We start from the raw sequence: 17,639 nt of genomic DNA on the forward strand, positions 1-17,639 counted from the left end.
CATTATAAATGACCAAAATGTACAGAGACGGCCCTTTCTCAACGTGCGCCTCAAGCGTGAAGGCCATCGGACCTGCCTCGTTCCAAATCGTTTTCTAACCAGCTATATTTCTCCGGTCATGTTTTCAGTCGTTATAGTTGTTAAAAACATCATAATGTAGTTAATTTTAATCGTTTTATAGCAATTTATATCCGTTTAGTGCGATTCTGAGGAATTTATTTGTCGTGCACTTTCTAGCTTTGGGAACGTTTCGCGGTCTCGGTCGTTGTTAGTGGACATTTCGAAGGACAGAGGACATCTATCGACCAAAAGACGTTTATAACATAGAAAGGATACATTGCCCAAGAATATGATGGAAGATCAGCTCAAAGTAAGCAATATTTAATATGATAAACCGTGTTTCTGTCGAAATATTTTAAACGCATACATCGCCATTTTGTTTGGTGTAGCTTCACTTGGCCAACCCTGTATTGAAAAGTAAGGATAATTTTAAAAATGTAAATCAGCGGTTTTATTAAGAACTAATTTGTCTTTCGATTCCTGTCAACCCTGTATTTTTTAGTCAAGTATATGATTAGCTTTTAATTAAACTAGATCACTCTGATAGATGACGTCAGACATATTGAGGCTTGATTTCCTAGTATTTTTATTGTGTAACCACGGTTTTGTATGGCTAAATATGCACCTTTTCGAACAAACTGTATATGTATGTTGTAAAATGATGTTACAGGAGTGTCATCGGAAGAATTCTGAGAAGGTTAGTGAAAAAATTAATATCTTTTGGCGGTGATTACGTTATAGCGCTCTTTGGCTGGAATCGATGCTCTGGTAACGTTTTCACATGTAGTATGCTAACTTATCGATTTATTGTGTTTTCGCTGTAAAACGCTTAGAAAATCTGAAATATTGTCTGGAATCACAAGATCTGGGTCTTTCCATTGCTATGCTTTGTCTATTCTTATGAAATGTTTTATGATGAGTAAATTGGTCATACACGTTGCTCTATCTAGTAATTCTAGTGGATTTGTGATGGTCGGTGCAATTGTAAACTGTGATTTCTACCTGAAATATGCACTTTTTTCTAACAAAAACTATCCTATACCATGAATATGTTATCAGACTGTCATCTGATGGTTTTTTTTATAGGTTATTGGCTATCAATATCTTAGTTGAGCCGAATTGGTGATAGCACCTGAAGGAGTAAGAAACTGATGGAGTTAGAATAGTGGTGTATTTTGCTAACGTGTTTAGCTAATAGATTTACATATTTTGTCTTCCCTGTAAAACATTTTAAAAATCTGAAATGGTGGCTTTATTCACAAGATCTGTATCTTTCATCTGGTGTCTTGGACTTGTGATTTAATGATATTTAGATGCTACTATCTACTTCTGAAGCTATGCTATCTATGCTAATCAGTGTGTGGGGGGTGGGGGGTGATCCCGGATCCGGGGTTGAGGTTCTAGAAAGGTTAACACAGTGTCCAAAGGGCCGGATGTATACAGAATGGTGTCGTCTGCGTAGAGGTGGATCAGGGAATCACCCGCAGCAAGAGGGACATCGTTGATATATACAGAGAAAAGAGTCGGCCCGAGAATTGAACCGTGTGGTAGCCCCATAGAGACTGCCAGAGGTCCGGACAACAGGCTCTCCGATTTGACACACTGAACTCTGTCTGAGAAGTAGTTGGTGAACCAGGCGAGGCAATCATTTGAGAAACCAAGGCGGTTGAGTCTGCCGATAAGGATACGGTGATTGACAGAGTCGAAAGCCTTGGCCAGATCGATGAAGACGGCTGCACAGTACTGTCTTTTATCGATGGCGGTTATGATATAATTTAGTACCTTGAGCGAGGCTGAGGTGCACCTGTGACCAGCTCGGAAACCGGATTGCACAGCGGAGAAGGTACGGTGGGATTCGAAATGGTCAGTGATCTGTTTATTAACTTGGCTTTCGAAGACTTTAGAAAGGCAGGGCAGGATGGATATAGGTCTATAACAGTTTGGGTCTAGAGTGTCACCCCCTTTGAAGAGGGCAGCTTTCCAAACTTTAGGGATCTCAGACGATACGAAAGAGATGTTGAACAGACTGGTAATAGGGGTTGCAACAATGGCGGCGGATAATTTTAGAAAGAGAGGGTCCAGATTGTCTTGCCCAGCTGATTTGTACGGATCCAGGTATCTGGATTTGGGTGAAGGAGAAGCTGGGGAGGCTTGGGCAAGTAGCTGCGGTGCACACGTATGTCTACACTTTGTGTAGGGGTTAGCAATGACGCTAACGATAACCTTCTTCTGGTATACATGGAAAGGCTTTCCCAACCTTCTTAAATAAATGTTAACTGCAAAGGCTTGCCCTGTTGGCTGTAGAGCAGCATTTCTTAAAGTATGGACCTGTTAATGGTGGGTTGCGACAGAAATGTATAATTATTTCATTAATTACTGGAATTAATTTGGCCAAGTGCTCTCTGCTTAGCAGCGGCCTCTGCTCTAGTTTGGCAGCTGCGCGAGTGGGCGAGGTAGCGGGAGATGCCCGTGTGCTTCGCGGTTTACCGGATATTTTTTCTGCAGTTTTCTTGAGGATCACTCCGCGACACACACGCTGCAGAGCTGTGGTTCAAGCCACTGACTTGCTATTCCTCACCGCTGTCATGAACTGGACTCATGCTAGCCACAAGTTCTGACTGAGCGCAATCGTCTTGAGACGCCAATACAGCGACAACTTTTTGTCTCTTTCATACAAACTTTGAGAAATAACGAGGAGCGCCCACAATGCGTTTTGAGTGGGGAAATGCTTAGTAATGAGTCTCTCGAAACGAACAAATTAATAAAACGACACGTCCAGACCAAACATCCAGGCACTACTGTACATGACGGTAAACCCAGGGAGTCATTTCAGAACATGGTAGAATGCTCCAGGAAACAGTGCTCGCTTCGAAATTGTAAAAGTCAACTAACAAGGCATTGTTGTCATTTTATAACAAGTGATGATAAGCAGCAATAAGGAAGTACTCTCTCTCATAGTAGAAGATGCGAGTTTCTCTTTCAAACAATCCCCTGGCCTTTTAACATTACACAGCTAATAGCTAACATTAGCCGAAGCAAGCTAACTAGCTACAGATAGTGCAACCCAAAGAAACAGTACAGATGAAGATGAAAATTATCAGGCCTACCGTACATGTTACTGTAGAACTGACTGTTGAAAACAAGTCTAGGTTGGAACTGTTGCTGCTACAAGTAATCATTTTTATTCTGAACTGGAATAAACTGATTGAAGCAAGATGCTTTTTGAGACAAACACTCACACAGTTCTGGGTTGCTCATCTGCAGCAGGAAGCGGTCTCCTGCCTGACTGAGAAAGCAGTAAGATGTTCTGATCCAGTTTGGCACCACATACCTATGCGAGTCAGGGTTCTCAAGTACAGAAACAGTGTCAATGCTGAGTATGACCTCAGTGTTGGACTGTCAAAAATGGAGCTCAGAATAGACCTGCTTGTTGAAAACTTCAACCAGCCACACACCTCTCATTAGGACTGTGTGTATGTGTGTGTTTTCTAAACTACATCTGTGTGATGTGATCAGTTTATTCCAGTTCAGAATTTTTTTAAATATGCATTTTAACAGCAACAGTTCCAACCTAGACTATCAACAATAATTTCTACAGTAGGCCTGATATTTTTTTTTAATGTATACTGTTACTTAGGGTTGCACGATCAAAAAGCCTGTGTTTGTGTTCTGTTCTACATCTGTGCGATGCGATCAATCCGTTTATTCCAGTTCAGAATGAAATTATTTAATTGTATTTTAACCTCAACAGTTCCAACCAAGACAGGTATGCAAGAGTGTTTTTAACAGGGAAAAAGAAACAGAATATATTTATGGGTATTTCATTGTTATTTGTTTTTGTCTACATTGCATTTTTTTGGGGGGGGGGGGGGGGGGCATAAGGGGGGGTGGCATAAGGGCAATGAAATGTACCGATAATTACGTATAGTTGCGTATTTTCCTAAGCTTGGGACCCAGGAACACACAGAATTTCTCATTTGGATCCCAGGCTGAAAAAGTTTAATAAGAAACCCTGCTGTAGAGGGCTATCCTAGAACTGTACTTACAGGTATCAGATATCACGTAACATGCAGGCTAACTGTACTTACAGGTATCAGATATCACGTAACATGCAGGCTAACTGTACTTACAGGTATCAGATATCACGTAACATGCAGGCTAACTGTACTTACAGGTATCAGATATCACGTAACATGCAGGCTAACTGTACTTACAGGTATCAGATATCACGTAACATGCAGGCTAACTGTACTTACAGGTATCAGATATCACGTAACATGCAGGCTAACTGTACTTACAGGTATCAGATATCACGTAACATGCAGGCTAACTGTACTTACAGGTATCAGATATCACGTAACATGCAGGCTAACTGTACTTACAGGTATCAGATATCACGTAACATGCAGGCTAACTGTACTTACAGGTATCAGATATCACGTAACATGCAGGCTAACTGTACTTACAGGTATCAGATATCACGTAACATGCAGGCTAACTGTACTTACAGGTATCAGATATCACGTAACATGCAGGCTAACTGTACTTACAGGTATCAGATATCACGTAACATGCAGGCTAACTGTACTTACAGGTATCAGATATCACGTAACATGCAGGCTAACTGTACTTACAGATATCAGGCGCTTCGTCTGATCCATCCGGACAGTCCTTCTCTCCATCGCAGCGCCATCCTTTAGAGATGCATGTCACCTGGTCCTTACACACAAACTGCTTAGGACTGCATGTCTTCGGAGCTGGAACATACAGAACACAGACAAGGTGTTATTACCAACATTTATCACAGAGTCCTTAGTTATTTTTGGAGAATGTCCCCCCCCCCCCCAGAGATCCTGTAATACAACGACATATGTAATTCAACGATTCTCCCCTATACTGCGTTTTTGTGCCTGCATTTCTGTAAAAAAGGTATGAATGTTTTATTTTCAACTGAACAGAAATTAGGCTAGCGAACCACTACTGAAGACATTTATTGGATCAGGACTGTTGTTGCTTTGGGTGTGTTTTTTGTGGGCAGGTTGTTATAGCGTTAGCATAAACTGGCCTAATTAAAAAGTGGCGCTTCACAAGGTTTCCCAGAGTGTGGCTGAGTCTTACCAGACCTGGTCTCAAGTACTATTTATTTTATTTCAAATACTTTCAGCGTTTGGTGGAGCCTTGCCTGGAGTGTCAGCTGGGCGGGGTTGCACATTTTGGGACTATGCAATTGGTTTAATAGCGCCAGGCAAGCTCAATCCAGGGCAGCTAGAGTATTTGAGAGATGGCAAATACTATTTCAACCCAGGTGTGAGTTTCAGTTTAACCATGTCAGCAGAGGGGCAGTGCCAGACATAGCTAGAGGGCCATTGGGCTGTCAGGGCTACTCTGTGGTGCTACCATGTGGTGCTACCATGTGGTAAACCAACCTCAACAATCTCTGCTGACATGTACTGCTCAGAAATACCACACCGGGATTCTTCTCAGAGGTCAGAGAAAATGACTGACTGCTCAGTGATGACCGTGAAGATTGTGGTAGAAAGGAAAAGGCTTCTGGTCGGTCGGTTACGTTGAAAACCCCCTCAGAGGTAAATCCAAAGCAGAGGGAAAACGGGTTGTCTGGGGAGAGGAAATAAACAAACTGCTAACCGACTTAAAGGCACCAGTGTTGAGAGTGAGTGAGTTTGTAGAAAAGTGTGTTTTCTGAATGAGGTGCTCCACTCCCTGTGGTGGATTGGATACAGAGCAGGGTTATTGACCTTGTGTTGACCCCTGCATGGTCACCCAGCAACAAGGTGTGTGTGTGTGTGTGTGTCACCCTGGGCCTGGACTAAGGCCTTTAAGTCTGGAAAATTCCATCACAGATCATGAGGGGAACAGCCTGGTTTGTTGCTGACAGCCAGGTCCTACATGACAAATATGCTAGTTTGGCAGACTGGCAGCATTGCCTCATTGTATCTGGTTCCTGCCTTTCAGTCAGTACATTGGTATTCAGATAGAGGAGGCGGCAGAGGAGGCGGCGGAGGAGGAGGAGGTGGTGCTGTTGGGAGGCAGAGTTGAATACTGTTGGCAAAGACTCTTCTCGTGAGTCAGCAGAGTACGATCACGATGTGTTGACTAGATGAAAATGAATCATTTCTGTAGGATTAAACCAAGCACAAAACTAACAACAACAAAAAAATAACATTCCAGACAGTTACACTGGTTCCCAACTATAATCAGGATTCAGGAGGAGAGAAGAGTACTGTATTGGTCGTGTGTCTACCTCAGCTGGGGACGTCATTGTTACTGTACTTGTTTTAGAGAGAGCAGAGCAGCAGTGTTGTGGAAACAGAGCAGAGTCCCACACACACACAGAGAGAGAATCGCAGCCCATATCGGACCACCTCATTGTGATTCTCTGCAGGAACTGCCTCGCTCGCTCGCCCTCCCTCTCTCTCTTTCTCCATCTTTCCTTCCCTCTCTCCCTCCCTCAGCACATCATTTAGCAGGCAGAGCGGTGTTTGGGGGAAGGGAGCAGAACACAAGGGGAAAGTGATGTGACTGCAATCACAAGAGAGTATGAGGGCAGTGTATCATTGTGGTCATGTTCTCTCTAAACTGTCATGCTAAGGGATTTAGGCTAGAGAGCCCTGGGAGTGAGTGAGTGTGTGTGTGTGTGTGTGTGTGTGTGGACTCAAATGCGGAGACTCATGAGTGTCAGGTTATTGTAAATACAATTAGAAGCTGAAGGGTATGGTGCAGATCAAATGACAGCCGTCTTTAATACACTAACAGCACCTTGATGTTTGAAATGATTAGGAGAGTGACGGTACTTAACATTCAGAGCAGCATCGGCGCTCTCTTTCAGGCCTCTCCATTTACACTCAAGGACATGAGAGGACAGACATTTCCAAATGAAGGCATTTCCCAATGTGACAGGAATGTAATATGTGAACACAACCATGAATGGATAGGAGAGAACGACTTTGAGAGTGCACAAACTTCACAAGGCCCTAGCAACCGCACAGGGGAGGGGCAAAAATAAAGACGGAGGGAGAGAGAAAACATTGTACAATTTTTTTTTTTAAAGAACAGACAGAAGCCGATGACTGAAGGAACTTAGATGACATGCACACACCTAGTCCCAAAGAGGGACCACTGAAATGGAACAAGAGGCTAACCATGGCCCGAGGGCTATTAGAAGTTACAGCTCACTCTCTATTGGTCATTTATGACCATTTCCTGTATTTGTCAATTCTGCAACGCTGTAAATACATTAGCTCCACTTACACTGATAAACAGTACTAGCCTTCCATTGATACTACCCTTCCTTGAGCCAGTCTCAACAGCTGAACATAGCCAGACAAAAAGGGTAGGTCCAGCAATGAGACCGGGAGAGGAGTGGTATTGAGCCCAAATCAGGCTGCTGTGTGTGGATATTCTCCTCCTCATCCCCTGGCCTTTCTAAGCCTAACCTGGAGCATAGATTCAGGTAGGAGAAGGGATCAGTGGAAGTATAAAAGCCTAGAGTAGGCTGCTATGTACGGGCATTTCCCTCTCCTCCCCTTGCCTCTCTGGAGCAGCTCAGCCACTTGTTCTCCATGACTGGAAATAAAACATTGTGGGTTCTAATTTTATCAACGCTCCACATACCAGTGTGTACACACACACACACACACACACACACACACACACACACACACACACACACACACACACACACACACACACACACACACACACACACACACACACACACACACACACACACACACACACACACACGGGAGAACCTCCGGGGGTAATTGGAGGTTGCTGGCTAGCTTTTCCCCTCAGTCGTCCCCTTTCAAAGCACAGTACTGAAATATCTCAGACAGAGATGGGGATTGTTAATTCCTTATTAACGACCTTATTTTTTCCCCCAAAGGCAAGGCCAAAATGCTGCAGAAGGTGCAACATCAACCTGGGATTTGATGGTAATCATTTGAATATGTTTGAGCTCCAGAAGGGGGACGAATGAATGAATGAAAGAAATTAATGAATGGCCTTCATTTGCCCTCCTGGGACTGGCTGGACCAAACAGTAAACGGGTATTTAAAAGGCTATGATGCCAGCGGAAGCTAAAGCTGGCATTGCCAGTTAAATTACTTCCTTTTCCTGCCACCTCTGAAAGGTGACTTGGATTACATTACCATTGGTGCTGTTATCACTAGACCTCCGGGAACACCCATCAATTAATCATTTCTCACCTCACTGCATTTCATCCAAAAGGAAAACAGCCACAACAGAATTGTGTAAGTCATTCAAATGTGTTAAACCTCGCAAGGCTGCCGGCCCAGATGACATACCTAGCCGCGCCCTCAGAGCATGTGCAGACCAGTTGGCTGTTGTGTATTCTGACATTTTCAAGCGCTCTCTAGCTCAGGCCGCTATCCCCACCTGCTTCAAGATGTCCAATATTATCCCTGTACCCAAAAAATAGAAAGTAACTGAACTGAATGACTAACGCCCCGTAGCACTCACTTCCGTCATCATGAAGTGCTTCGAGAAGCTAGTCAGACCACATCCCCACCTCCCTCCCCAACTCACCTACCGCCCTGACAAATCCAAGGACGACGCAATCGCCATTGCACTGAACACTGCCCTCACCAACCTGGACAAAAAGGAATGCATATGTGATGATGCTGTTCATCGACTACAGCTCTGACTTCAATACTATAGCGCCCTCTAAGCTCACGGCCCTGGGACTGAACTCCTCCCTACGGAACTGGGTCCTGGACTTTCAGACGGGCCGCCTCGAGGTGACGGAGGTAATGTTGCCTAGCTTCGACACTGATTCTCATCACTAGGGTCCCACAAGGGTGCGTCCTCGGTCCCCTCCTGTACACCCACGACTGAGTGGCCTCACACAGTTCCAATGCCGTCATCAGCAAACTTGATGACACGACAGTAGTAGGCCTGATTAACAACAACGACGGGACAGCCTACAGGGAGCAGGTAGACTGCCTGCCCTCCAGGACACTTCCACCACCAAGAGGATCATAAGGGATCTTGTCGCACTAAGAATGAGTCCGTGATTGGGGTTGTTATGTTTAACATGTAACAAGGTCATATTAGGATACTAAACTGAATCGGATGAAAACACCTATAATAAGGTGACGAGCAGTGTGAAGGTATTTCTATGGTTTAGACGTCAACGACTGTCAAAACAGTCCTCTGGCTATTTATTACAATTTGACAGCAAATTACAAGTGCTCTCATTTCATATGTACACTACCGTACAAAAGTTTGGCGTCACTTAGAAATGTACTTGTTTTTGAAAGAAAAGCAATTTTTTTGTCCATTAAAATATAAAATTCATCCGAAATACCAGTGTAGACATTGTTAATGTTGTAAATGACTATTGCGGCTGGAAACGGCAAATTTTTTATGGAATATCTACATAGGCCCATTATCAGCAACCATCATTCCTGTGTTCCAATCGCACGTTGCGTTAGCTAATCCAAGTTTATCATTTTAAAAGGCTAATTGATCATTAGAAAACCCTTTTGCAATTATGTTAGCACAGCTAAAAACTGTTGTTCTGATTAAAGAAGCAATAAAACTAGCCTTCTTTAGACTAGTTGAGTATCTGGAGCATCAGCATTTGTGGGTTTGATTACAAGCTCAAAATGGCCAGAAACAAATAACTTTCTTCTGAAACTCGTCTTCTAAGAAATGAGGGCTATTCAATGCGAGAAATTGCCATGAAACTGAAGATCTCGTACAATGCTGTGTACTACTCCCTTCACAGAACAGCACAAACTGGCTCTTACCAGAATAGAAAGACGAGTGGGAGGCCCGGTGCACAACTGAGCAAGAGGACAAGTACATTAGAGTGTCTAGTTTGAGAAACAGATGCCTCACAAGTCCTCAACTGACATGTTCATTAAATAGTACCCGCAAAACACCAGTCTCAAAGTCAACAGTGAAGAGGCGACTCCGGGATGCTGGCCTTCTAGGCAGAGTTCCTCTGTCCAGTGTCTGTGTTCTTTCGCCCATCTTAATCATTTATTTTTATTGGCCATGTGAGATACGGCTTTTTCTTTGCAACTCTGCCTAGAAGGCCAGCATCCCGGAGTCGCCTCTTTACTGTTGACGTTGAGACTGGCGTTTCGCGGGTACTATTTAATGAAGCTGCCAGAAAAGTGATTTTCTTTCAAAAACAAGGACATTTCAAAGTGACCCCAAACTTTTGAACTGTATTCTAGTCTACTGTATTTTAGTCAATGCCACTCCGACATTGCTCATCTTAATATTTATATTTATTTATTTATTCCATTATTTTACTTTGAGATGTGTGTATTGTTAGATACTACTGCACTGTTGGAGCTAGGAACACAAGCATTTCGCTACACCCGCAATAACATCTGCAACATATGTGTACGTGACCAATACAAATTGGATTTGAGGTGAACGCTCTAATAAACATAGCTGATGTTGCTGCACTCACGTTTCTATTTACTATGAACTACAAATAAACCTAGAACTAATAGTATAAACTACTTATAAACCCTTATTTCTTCCATAAGTCAATGTTGGTTATCAGACAAAAATAACAATATCTCTATAGGCCTACTGTATATGGAGGCTTTGTACACAGAGACAAGAGAGTTCTATTGTAGATTAGCATTAAATATAAAAGCAGAGTTCCTCTCTCAATACCCATTAGAAGCTGAGGAATGCGCTCAGTCAGTCTGGCCCACTTTGTAAGATTTGTCATAATATTTGTTCAAGAAATACCTGAGAAGTGAAAGCCTTTTCACACATCTGTCTGAGGAGGTCACAGGAAGCTACTGTATGTCTGTATCTGTGTTACTAGCCAGTCTGGAGGAAGTGCCCTGCCCTGTATTCCCTCACACATTCAAGCATCTCAGAGTAGGAGTGGTGATCTAGGATCAGGTCTCCAATGTCCATATAACTGTATTAATATTGATCTAAAATGTTAAACTGATCCTAGATCAGCAAACACACTCAAATGCCTTATGAGTAGGATGTTAACGAGGCCTAACAATTAATTGATGTTGTGGTTTGTCAGTGCTGTATTTATTTTACGTACATTTATATGCACAAGGCACATTTGAGGCAATTACCAATTCAGCACAGATAAAAGTTATTCTCGTCACACTCTGCTGGTGAATGTCAATGAGGTGGCAGAGGGCAGGATGAGATGAAACTAGTCAGCGTCGTTGCTCAGATCACAGTGTGTGTGTGTGTGTGTGTGTGTGTGTCAGGTGATAAAGAAGAGGTAGAGAACGAGAGTGCCAGAGCGACAGAAAATAAACAAACTGGAGACAGCATAAAATGGCAGAAAGAGACCACAGCAGAGTATGGGATAGTAGAGTGGGAGTTGTTCCATGTCACCACTATTTAATGAGCAGAGCAGGCAGGCAGACAGGCATATGACAGAGGCCTCCAGACATCAAGCCCCAGCTGGGACACACCAAATTACGGGCCCACTTTAACTCCCTCCCTCATCCTGCCATCCCTTGCTCTGTCTCCCTCAATACGGCCATCCCTCCATCCCAACAAATCAAAACCAGACCCTCATAGCACATTCCAGCACCTTTTAATTGATTTCATGTGTAGGGTTCTCGCAACCCTCCCCCCCTCAAATCTCAGAGAAGAGACACATGCTTTAAAAGAAGAGGAGCATGGAGTCGTTCTTGGAGGAGACCTAAGGGGCATGCGTTGAAATTTGGAAGAATAAAGGTAGTTAGGGTTTTGCTAAGAGGCTGACAAGTTTATTATCAGTGGAGGGTGTTTAGAACTTCCAGGGTGCAGTATGACACCCATAATTCTGCTGGTTAAATCTCTCTAAGGCAGCAGTTACGGTTTCAAGCTTGTCCTGGTTTACAACTCAGAAGAGTGTGCCGTGATGCCAAAGAACAGTTGCAATTGTCCCCTAATCCGTGCTTGACTTGGGCAGGAGCTCACCGGAGCCGAGTACCGGCACCTCAAATGTTCTACTGCTTGAGCTCCTGTTCCTCATAGAATATTAGCTCAAAAGTATTGTGGAGCTCCTGCACCTAAATATATAAACAGTACCGGCACCCAAAGTGAGTACCGGAACCTATTTCAGTCCAAGTCAAGCACTGTCCCTAACTGTACAGAACACAACAGATAGCTCAAATGTTTACTAACGGAGTACACTAAAATGTTAGAAACACTTCCACATGTTCTAGCACTGAGCTAAAGTGGAATAGCAGCCTTTTATCCTTCCCATTCCCCAGTGGGCCGTTTCCCCGGGCCTGGCGATAGTGATTGGATTATATTACATGCTGTTAAAAGGTAAGAGCCCAAATGGGAATCTGAAATGAATGGAATAAAATGAACGAGTCAGAGTTATCGACATTCTTGGAGCATACACACACACAAACAGTCAAAAGTTTGGACACACCTACTCATTAAAAAAAAAATATATATATATTACTATTTTCTACATTGTAGAATAATTGTGAAAACATCAAAACTATTAAATAACACATATGGAATAATGTAGTAACCAAGAAAAGTGTTAAACCAATATATATATTTTAGATTCTTCAAATAGCCACCCTTTGCCTTGATGACAGCTTTGCACACTCTTGGCATTCTCTCAACCAGCTTTGAGGTAGTCGCCTAGAATGCATTTCAGTTAACAGGTGTGCCATCTTAACAGTTGTGTTGTGACATGGTAGGGGTGGTATACAGAATATAACCCTGGTTATAACAGTTTTCAGCTGCGCTAACACAATTGCAAAAGGGTTTTCTAATTGATAAACTTGGATTAGCTAACAATGCGCCATTGGAACACAGGAGTGATGGTTGCTGATAATGGGCCTATGTAGATATTCCATAAACATTCTGCCGTTACCAGCCACAATAGTCATTTACAACGTTAACAATGTCTACACTGTATTTCTGATCAATTTGATGTTATTTTAAAATGAAAAAGTGCTTTTCTTTCAAAAACAAGGCCATTTCTAAGTGAACGGTAGTGTGTGTGATATATATATATATATATATATATATATATATATATAGGGGTGACGGAGAGGTGGAGGGCTCTGCAGGAAAGAGAGTTAAACCAGGGCTGTTTCCCGTCACATTAATTCTCTCCAACCCACTTCGCTTTCTGTTATATGGAATTTGGAACTTCCAGAGTTCCACACAGTTCCAAAGAGTTCCAAGAACCGAAAAAGCAAACCAACCACTAGTATGTAATGACACCCTGGAGGTCAATTTGAAATCATTTCTCTGTTGCTCAGTTTAACAGCAATATTTCAAAGCAAGAATTCCCCGCTTTGAAAGTAACAATTAAAACCAAACTAGGACCATAAGAAAGAATGAAGCGAAGAAGGGCAGAGAAGCTAGTTGTTATTCTGGGAGTTTCTGTGGTTCATTAAATATTCAGTGGGACTTGGCACAAAACAAAATTGTGAAAGAGGAGGTAGTTAGTTATACAATGGAATGTTATAGATAGATGTGTGCCAAACAAAATATTCTTTAAAACTGTCTAGTTTGTTTCCAGATTTCTATGAAATCTGACCTATAATTAATTACAATATTAGTTAAATAAATTGTTATCCTTCCCAGAAAAATGCAATTAAGTACGTTAAAAAGCAGCTCATTTGTGTTGGAATGGTGTGGGCATACCCCAACAGAATGGTGTGGGCATATACCGGTCATTAAAAATATTCACGCAGGTAGACTGCTGATTGGCCAGCTCATCCGCCTCAGGAAGATGACATCATCCTCTATGAGGAAATAGCAAGCATTTCTGAAACGGCCTGTTTGAGAATCAAGTTTGAGGTTGGGTTTTTGAAGTGTTTTTTCTCCAATTTATGCTTTGGCCCATATATGATTATAGAATGAGTCAACAACATTATTTGGGTATGAGTTAACAGAATATGAACTTTTATAAAGTGAGATTTTCACTGGACAGTTACTTTAACACTTTATATAAAGCTGCTGCTATACCTGTGTAGTAACACTATCGCTATGTTAGTGTATAAGTTGCAGTGTTACAACACAGGTATGGAGCAACTTAATGTAGAGTGGAAGGGAACAATGGTAGGGCCCTATAAAATGTTGTATTTTTAAACTGATTCCGTTTAGTTTTTCTCCATTTTGTTTTTCCAGGTTTCAGTTTTTCCCCAATAGGTTCAGGGTTTCTCTCATAAAATGACACTTTTTTAACAGAAAAAAATAAAATTGATGTTCCAAGTCCACAACAATGCCTAAAACACATCAGGAGACCACTTTTGAGGTCTGGGAATAATCTAAAAGAAATTTTGATTTTGGGGTGTAGTTACCCTTTAATTCAAGTGCGCACCAGCAGTACACTGTAGCACTCATGTGATTGCAGTTTGCAAAACAAATGGCCACTGAATTTATGCAAATAATCCAGATATCACTCTGCCAGGTAGGCATTTGAATTGAGAAGGTTTTTGGGAAAGCACATACATCTCTACCAGTAGACAGTTATCATTAGCATCACCGCTAAAGGCTACACAAAGTGTCATTGTTCAGTCTTTAAGTATACTATATGTTGACTATCATTACACTTAAACACACTTATTTAAAAGTGTACTTCAATTTCATATGCTTTAAATGATGTATATTCATTCAAAATACACTTGGAGTTGTTTTTAAGTTTAAGAATTTATTTTCTATATGAAACTGAGTGATCAAGTACACTATAAGTATAGTTTCAGGGCCAATAATGAGTTTCAAAGTACTTTCTGAATTCCTGTTCATAAGATTGCAGGGAAAGAGAAAGTTGACAATGATTGTTTATTACACATAAGGGAACATGCGCAGCTGAGGAACATGCTTCCTGAGTGTACTTTTTCATATCTCAAGAAAATACACTTAAGTATAATTTCAAAAAAGCATTTAAATGTCCACAAAATATATTTAAGTACTTTCCAAAAATGATTTTGCTCAAAATGATAATTGCATATTATCCAGCATCCTTTTCTGCAGCTAATGTTTTGCTTTATAATACTGTACTTCAATTTATTAATGAAGTATGATTTAGGTATATTTAAATATTTTTCCCCCCGCCCGCTTGGCATAACTTATTCGAAAATTCATTAATATGACCAAGTTCAATACATTTTTGAATATTGTTGAACTCCATTTTAATGTCTGGATTCCGTGATTCAGTCCACGTTCTCTGCAATGCAAATTTTACAGGGCCCTACAATGGACTAGAGGTCGACCGATTAATCGGAATGGCCGATTAATTAGGGCCGATTTCAAGTTTTCATAACAATCGGAATTTTTTTTTTTTTTTTTTTTTTTTTACACCTTTATTTAACTAGGCAAGTCAGTTAAGAACAAATTCTTATTTTCAATGACAGTCTAGGAACAGTGGGTTAACTGCCTTGTTTAGGGGCAGAACATCAGATTTTTACTTTGTCAGCTCGGGGATTCAATCTTGCAACTTTACAGTTAACTAGTCCAACGCTCTAACCACCTGCCTCATTGCACTCCACGAGGAGCTTGCCTGTTACGCGAATGCAGTAAGAAGCCAAGGTAAGTTGCTAGCTAGCATTAAACTTATCTAATAAAAAACAATCAATCAATCATAATCACTAGTTAACTACACTTGGTTGATGATATTACTAGTTTATCTAGCATGTCCTGCGTTGCATATAATCGATAAAGGACTGTCAATGCTCCAACGTGTACCTAACCATAAACATCAATGCCTTTCTTAAAACCAATACACAAGTATACACTTTTAAACCTGCATATTTAGTTAATACTGCCTGCTATAACATGAATTTATTTTAACTAGGTAAATTGTGTCACTTCTCTTGCAACAGAGTCAGGGTATATGCAGCAGTTTGGGCCGCCTGGCTCGCTGCGAACTGTGTGAATACTATTTCTTCCTAACAAAGACAGCCAACTTCACCAAACGGGGGATGATTTAATAAAAGCGCATTTGCGAAAAAAGCACAATCGTTACACGACTGTACCTAACCATAAACACCAATGCCTTTCTTAAAATCAATACACAGAAGTATATATTTTTAAAACTGCATATTTAGCTAAAAGAAATCCAGGTTAGCAGGCAATATTAACCAGGTGAACTGGTGTCACTTCTCTTGCGTTCATTGCACGCAGAGTCAGGGTATATGCAACAGTTTGGGCCGCCTGGCTCGTTGCGAACTAATTTGCCAGAATTTTACGTAATTATGACATAACATTAAAGGTTGTACAATGTAACAGCAATATTTAGACTTAGGGATGCCACCCGTTAGATAAAATACGGAACGGTTCCGTATTTCACTGAAATAAACGTTTTGCTTTCGAAATGATAGTTTCCGGATTCGACCGTATTAATGACCAAAGGCTCGTATTTTTGTGTGTTATGTTATAATTAAGTCTATGATTTGATATTTGATAGAGCAGTCTGACTGAGCGGTGGTAGGCAGCAGCAGGCTCGTAAGCATTCATTCAAACAGCACTTCCATGCATTTTGCCAGCATCTCTTCGCTGTGCTTCAAGCATTGAGCTGTTTATGACTTCAAGCCTATCAACTCCCGAGTTTAGGCTGGTGTAACCGATGTGAAATAGCTAGCTAGTTAGCGGGGTGCGCGCTAATAGCGTTTCAAATGTCACTCGCTCTGAGACTTGGAGTAGTTGTTCCCCTTGCTCTGCAAGGCCCGCAGATTTTGTGGAGCGATGAGTAACGATGCTTCAAGGGTGGCTGTTGTCGATGTGTTCCTGGTTTGAGCCCAGGTAGGGGCGAGGAGAGGGACGGAAGCTATACTGTTACACTGGCAATACTATAGTGCCTATAAGAACATCCAATAGTCAAAGGTATATGAAATACAAATGGTATAGAGAGAAATAGTCCTATAAATACTATATTAATTACAACCTAAAACATCTTACATTGGAATATTGAAGTCTCATGTTAAAAGGAACCACCAGCTTTCATATGTTCTCATGTTCTGAGCAAGGAACTTAAAGGTTAGCTTTTTTACATGGCACATATTGTACTTTTACTTTCTTCAACACTTTGTTTTTGCATTATTTAAACCAAATTGAACATGTTTCATTATTTATTTGAGGCTAAATTGATTTTTATTGATGTGTTATATTAAGTTAGTGTTCATTCAATATTGTTGTAATTGTCATTACTACAAATATATACAGTATATATATATATATTTTTTTAATGGTCTGATTAATTGGTATCGTCTTTTTTTGGTTCTCCAATAAATCGGTATCGCCGTTGAAAAATCATAATCGGTCGACCTATACAATGGACACCTGCTGTCCACCCTAAACACTGCAAAACACCATGCTCAGACACACAGGGCACACAGGGCACACAGGGCAGCAGGTAACCTAGTGGTTAGAGCGTAGGATTAGCTAGTTTGAAAGGTCGATAGTTCCAATCCCGGCGCCGACAAGGTGAAAAGTCCGCCAATGTGCCCGTGAACAAGGCACTTAATTGCTCCAGGTTTGCCGTTGATAATGGCAGACTCTGGCCGTGACCCCACCCTCCGAGGTTGTCTCAGGGAGAGTTGGGCTATGCAAAAAAAACTAAAAAACAT

At 41.5% G+C, this 17,639-nt stretch overlaps 1 protein-coding gene across 4 annotated transcripts in view; it reads right to left on the reverse strand.

Moving 5' to 3' along the window:
• The window catches only part of LOC139542227 (low-density lipoprotein receptor-related protein 1-like), a 134,929-nt gene that overhangs the window by 96,283 nt on the left and 21,007 nt on the right, over positions 1-17,639 (reverse strand). For all 4 annotated transcript variants that reach the window (XM_071347407.1, XM_071347406.1, XM_071347410.1 and 1 more), the window contains exon 2: positions 4,695-4,817. In XM_071347407.1, the coding sequence (XP_071203508.1) occupies positions 4,695-4,817 (123 nt within the window). The remainder of the gene's footprint in view (positions 1-4,694; positions 4,818-17,639) is intronic.

The sequence above is a fragment of the Salvelinus alpinus genome, chromosome 17, assembly GCF_045679555.1.
Source record: "Salvelinus alpinus chromosome 17, SLU_Salpinus.1, whole genome shotgun sequence".
Lineage (NCBI taxonomy): Eukaryota > Metazoa > Chordata > Actinopteri > Salmoniformes > Salmonidae > Salvelinus > Salvelinus alpinus.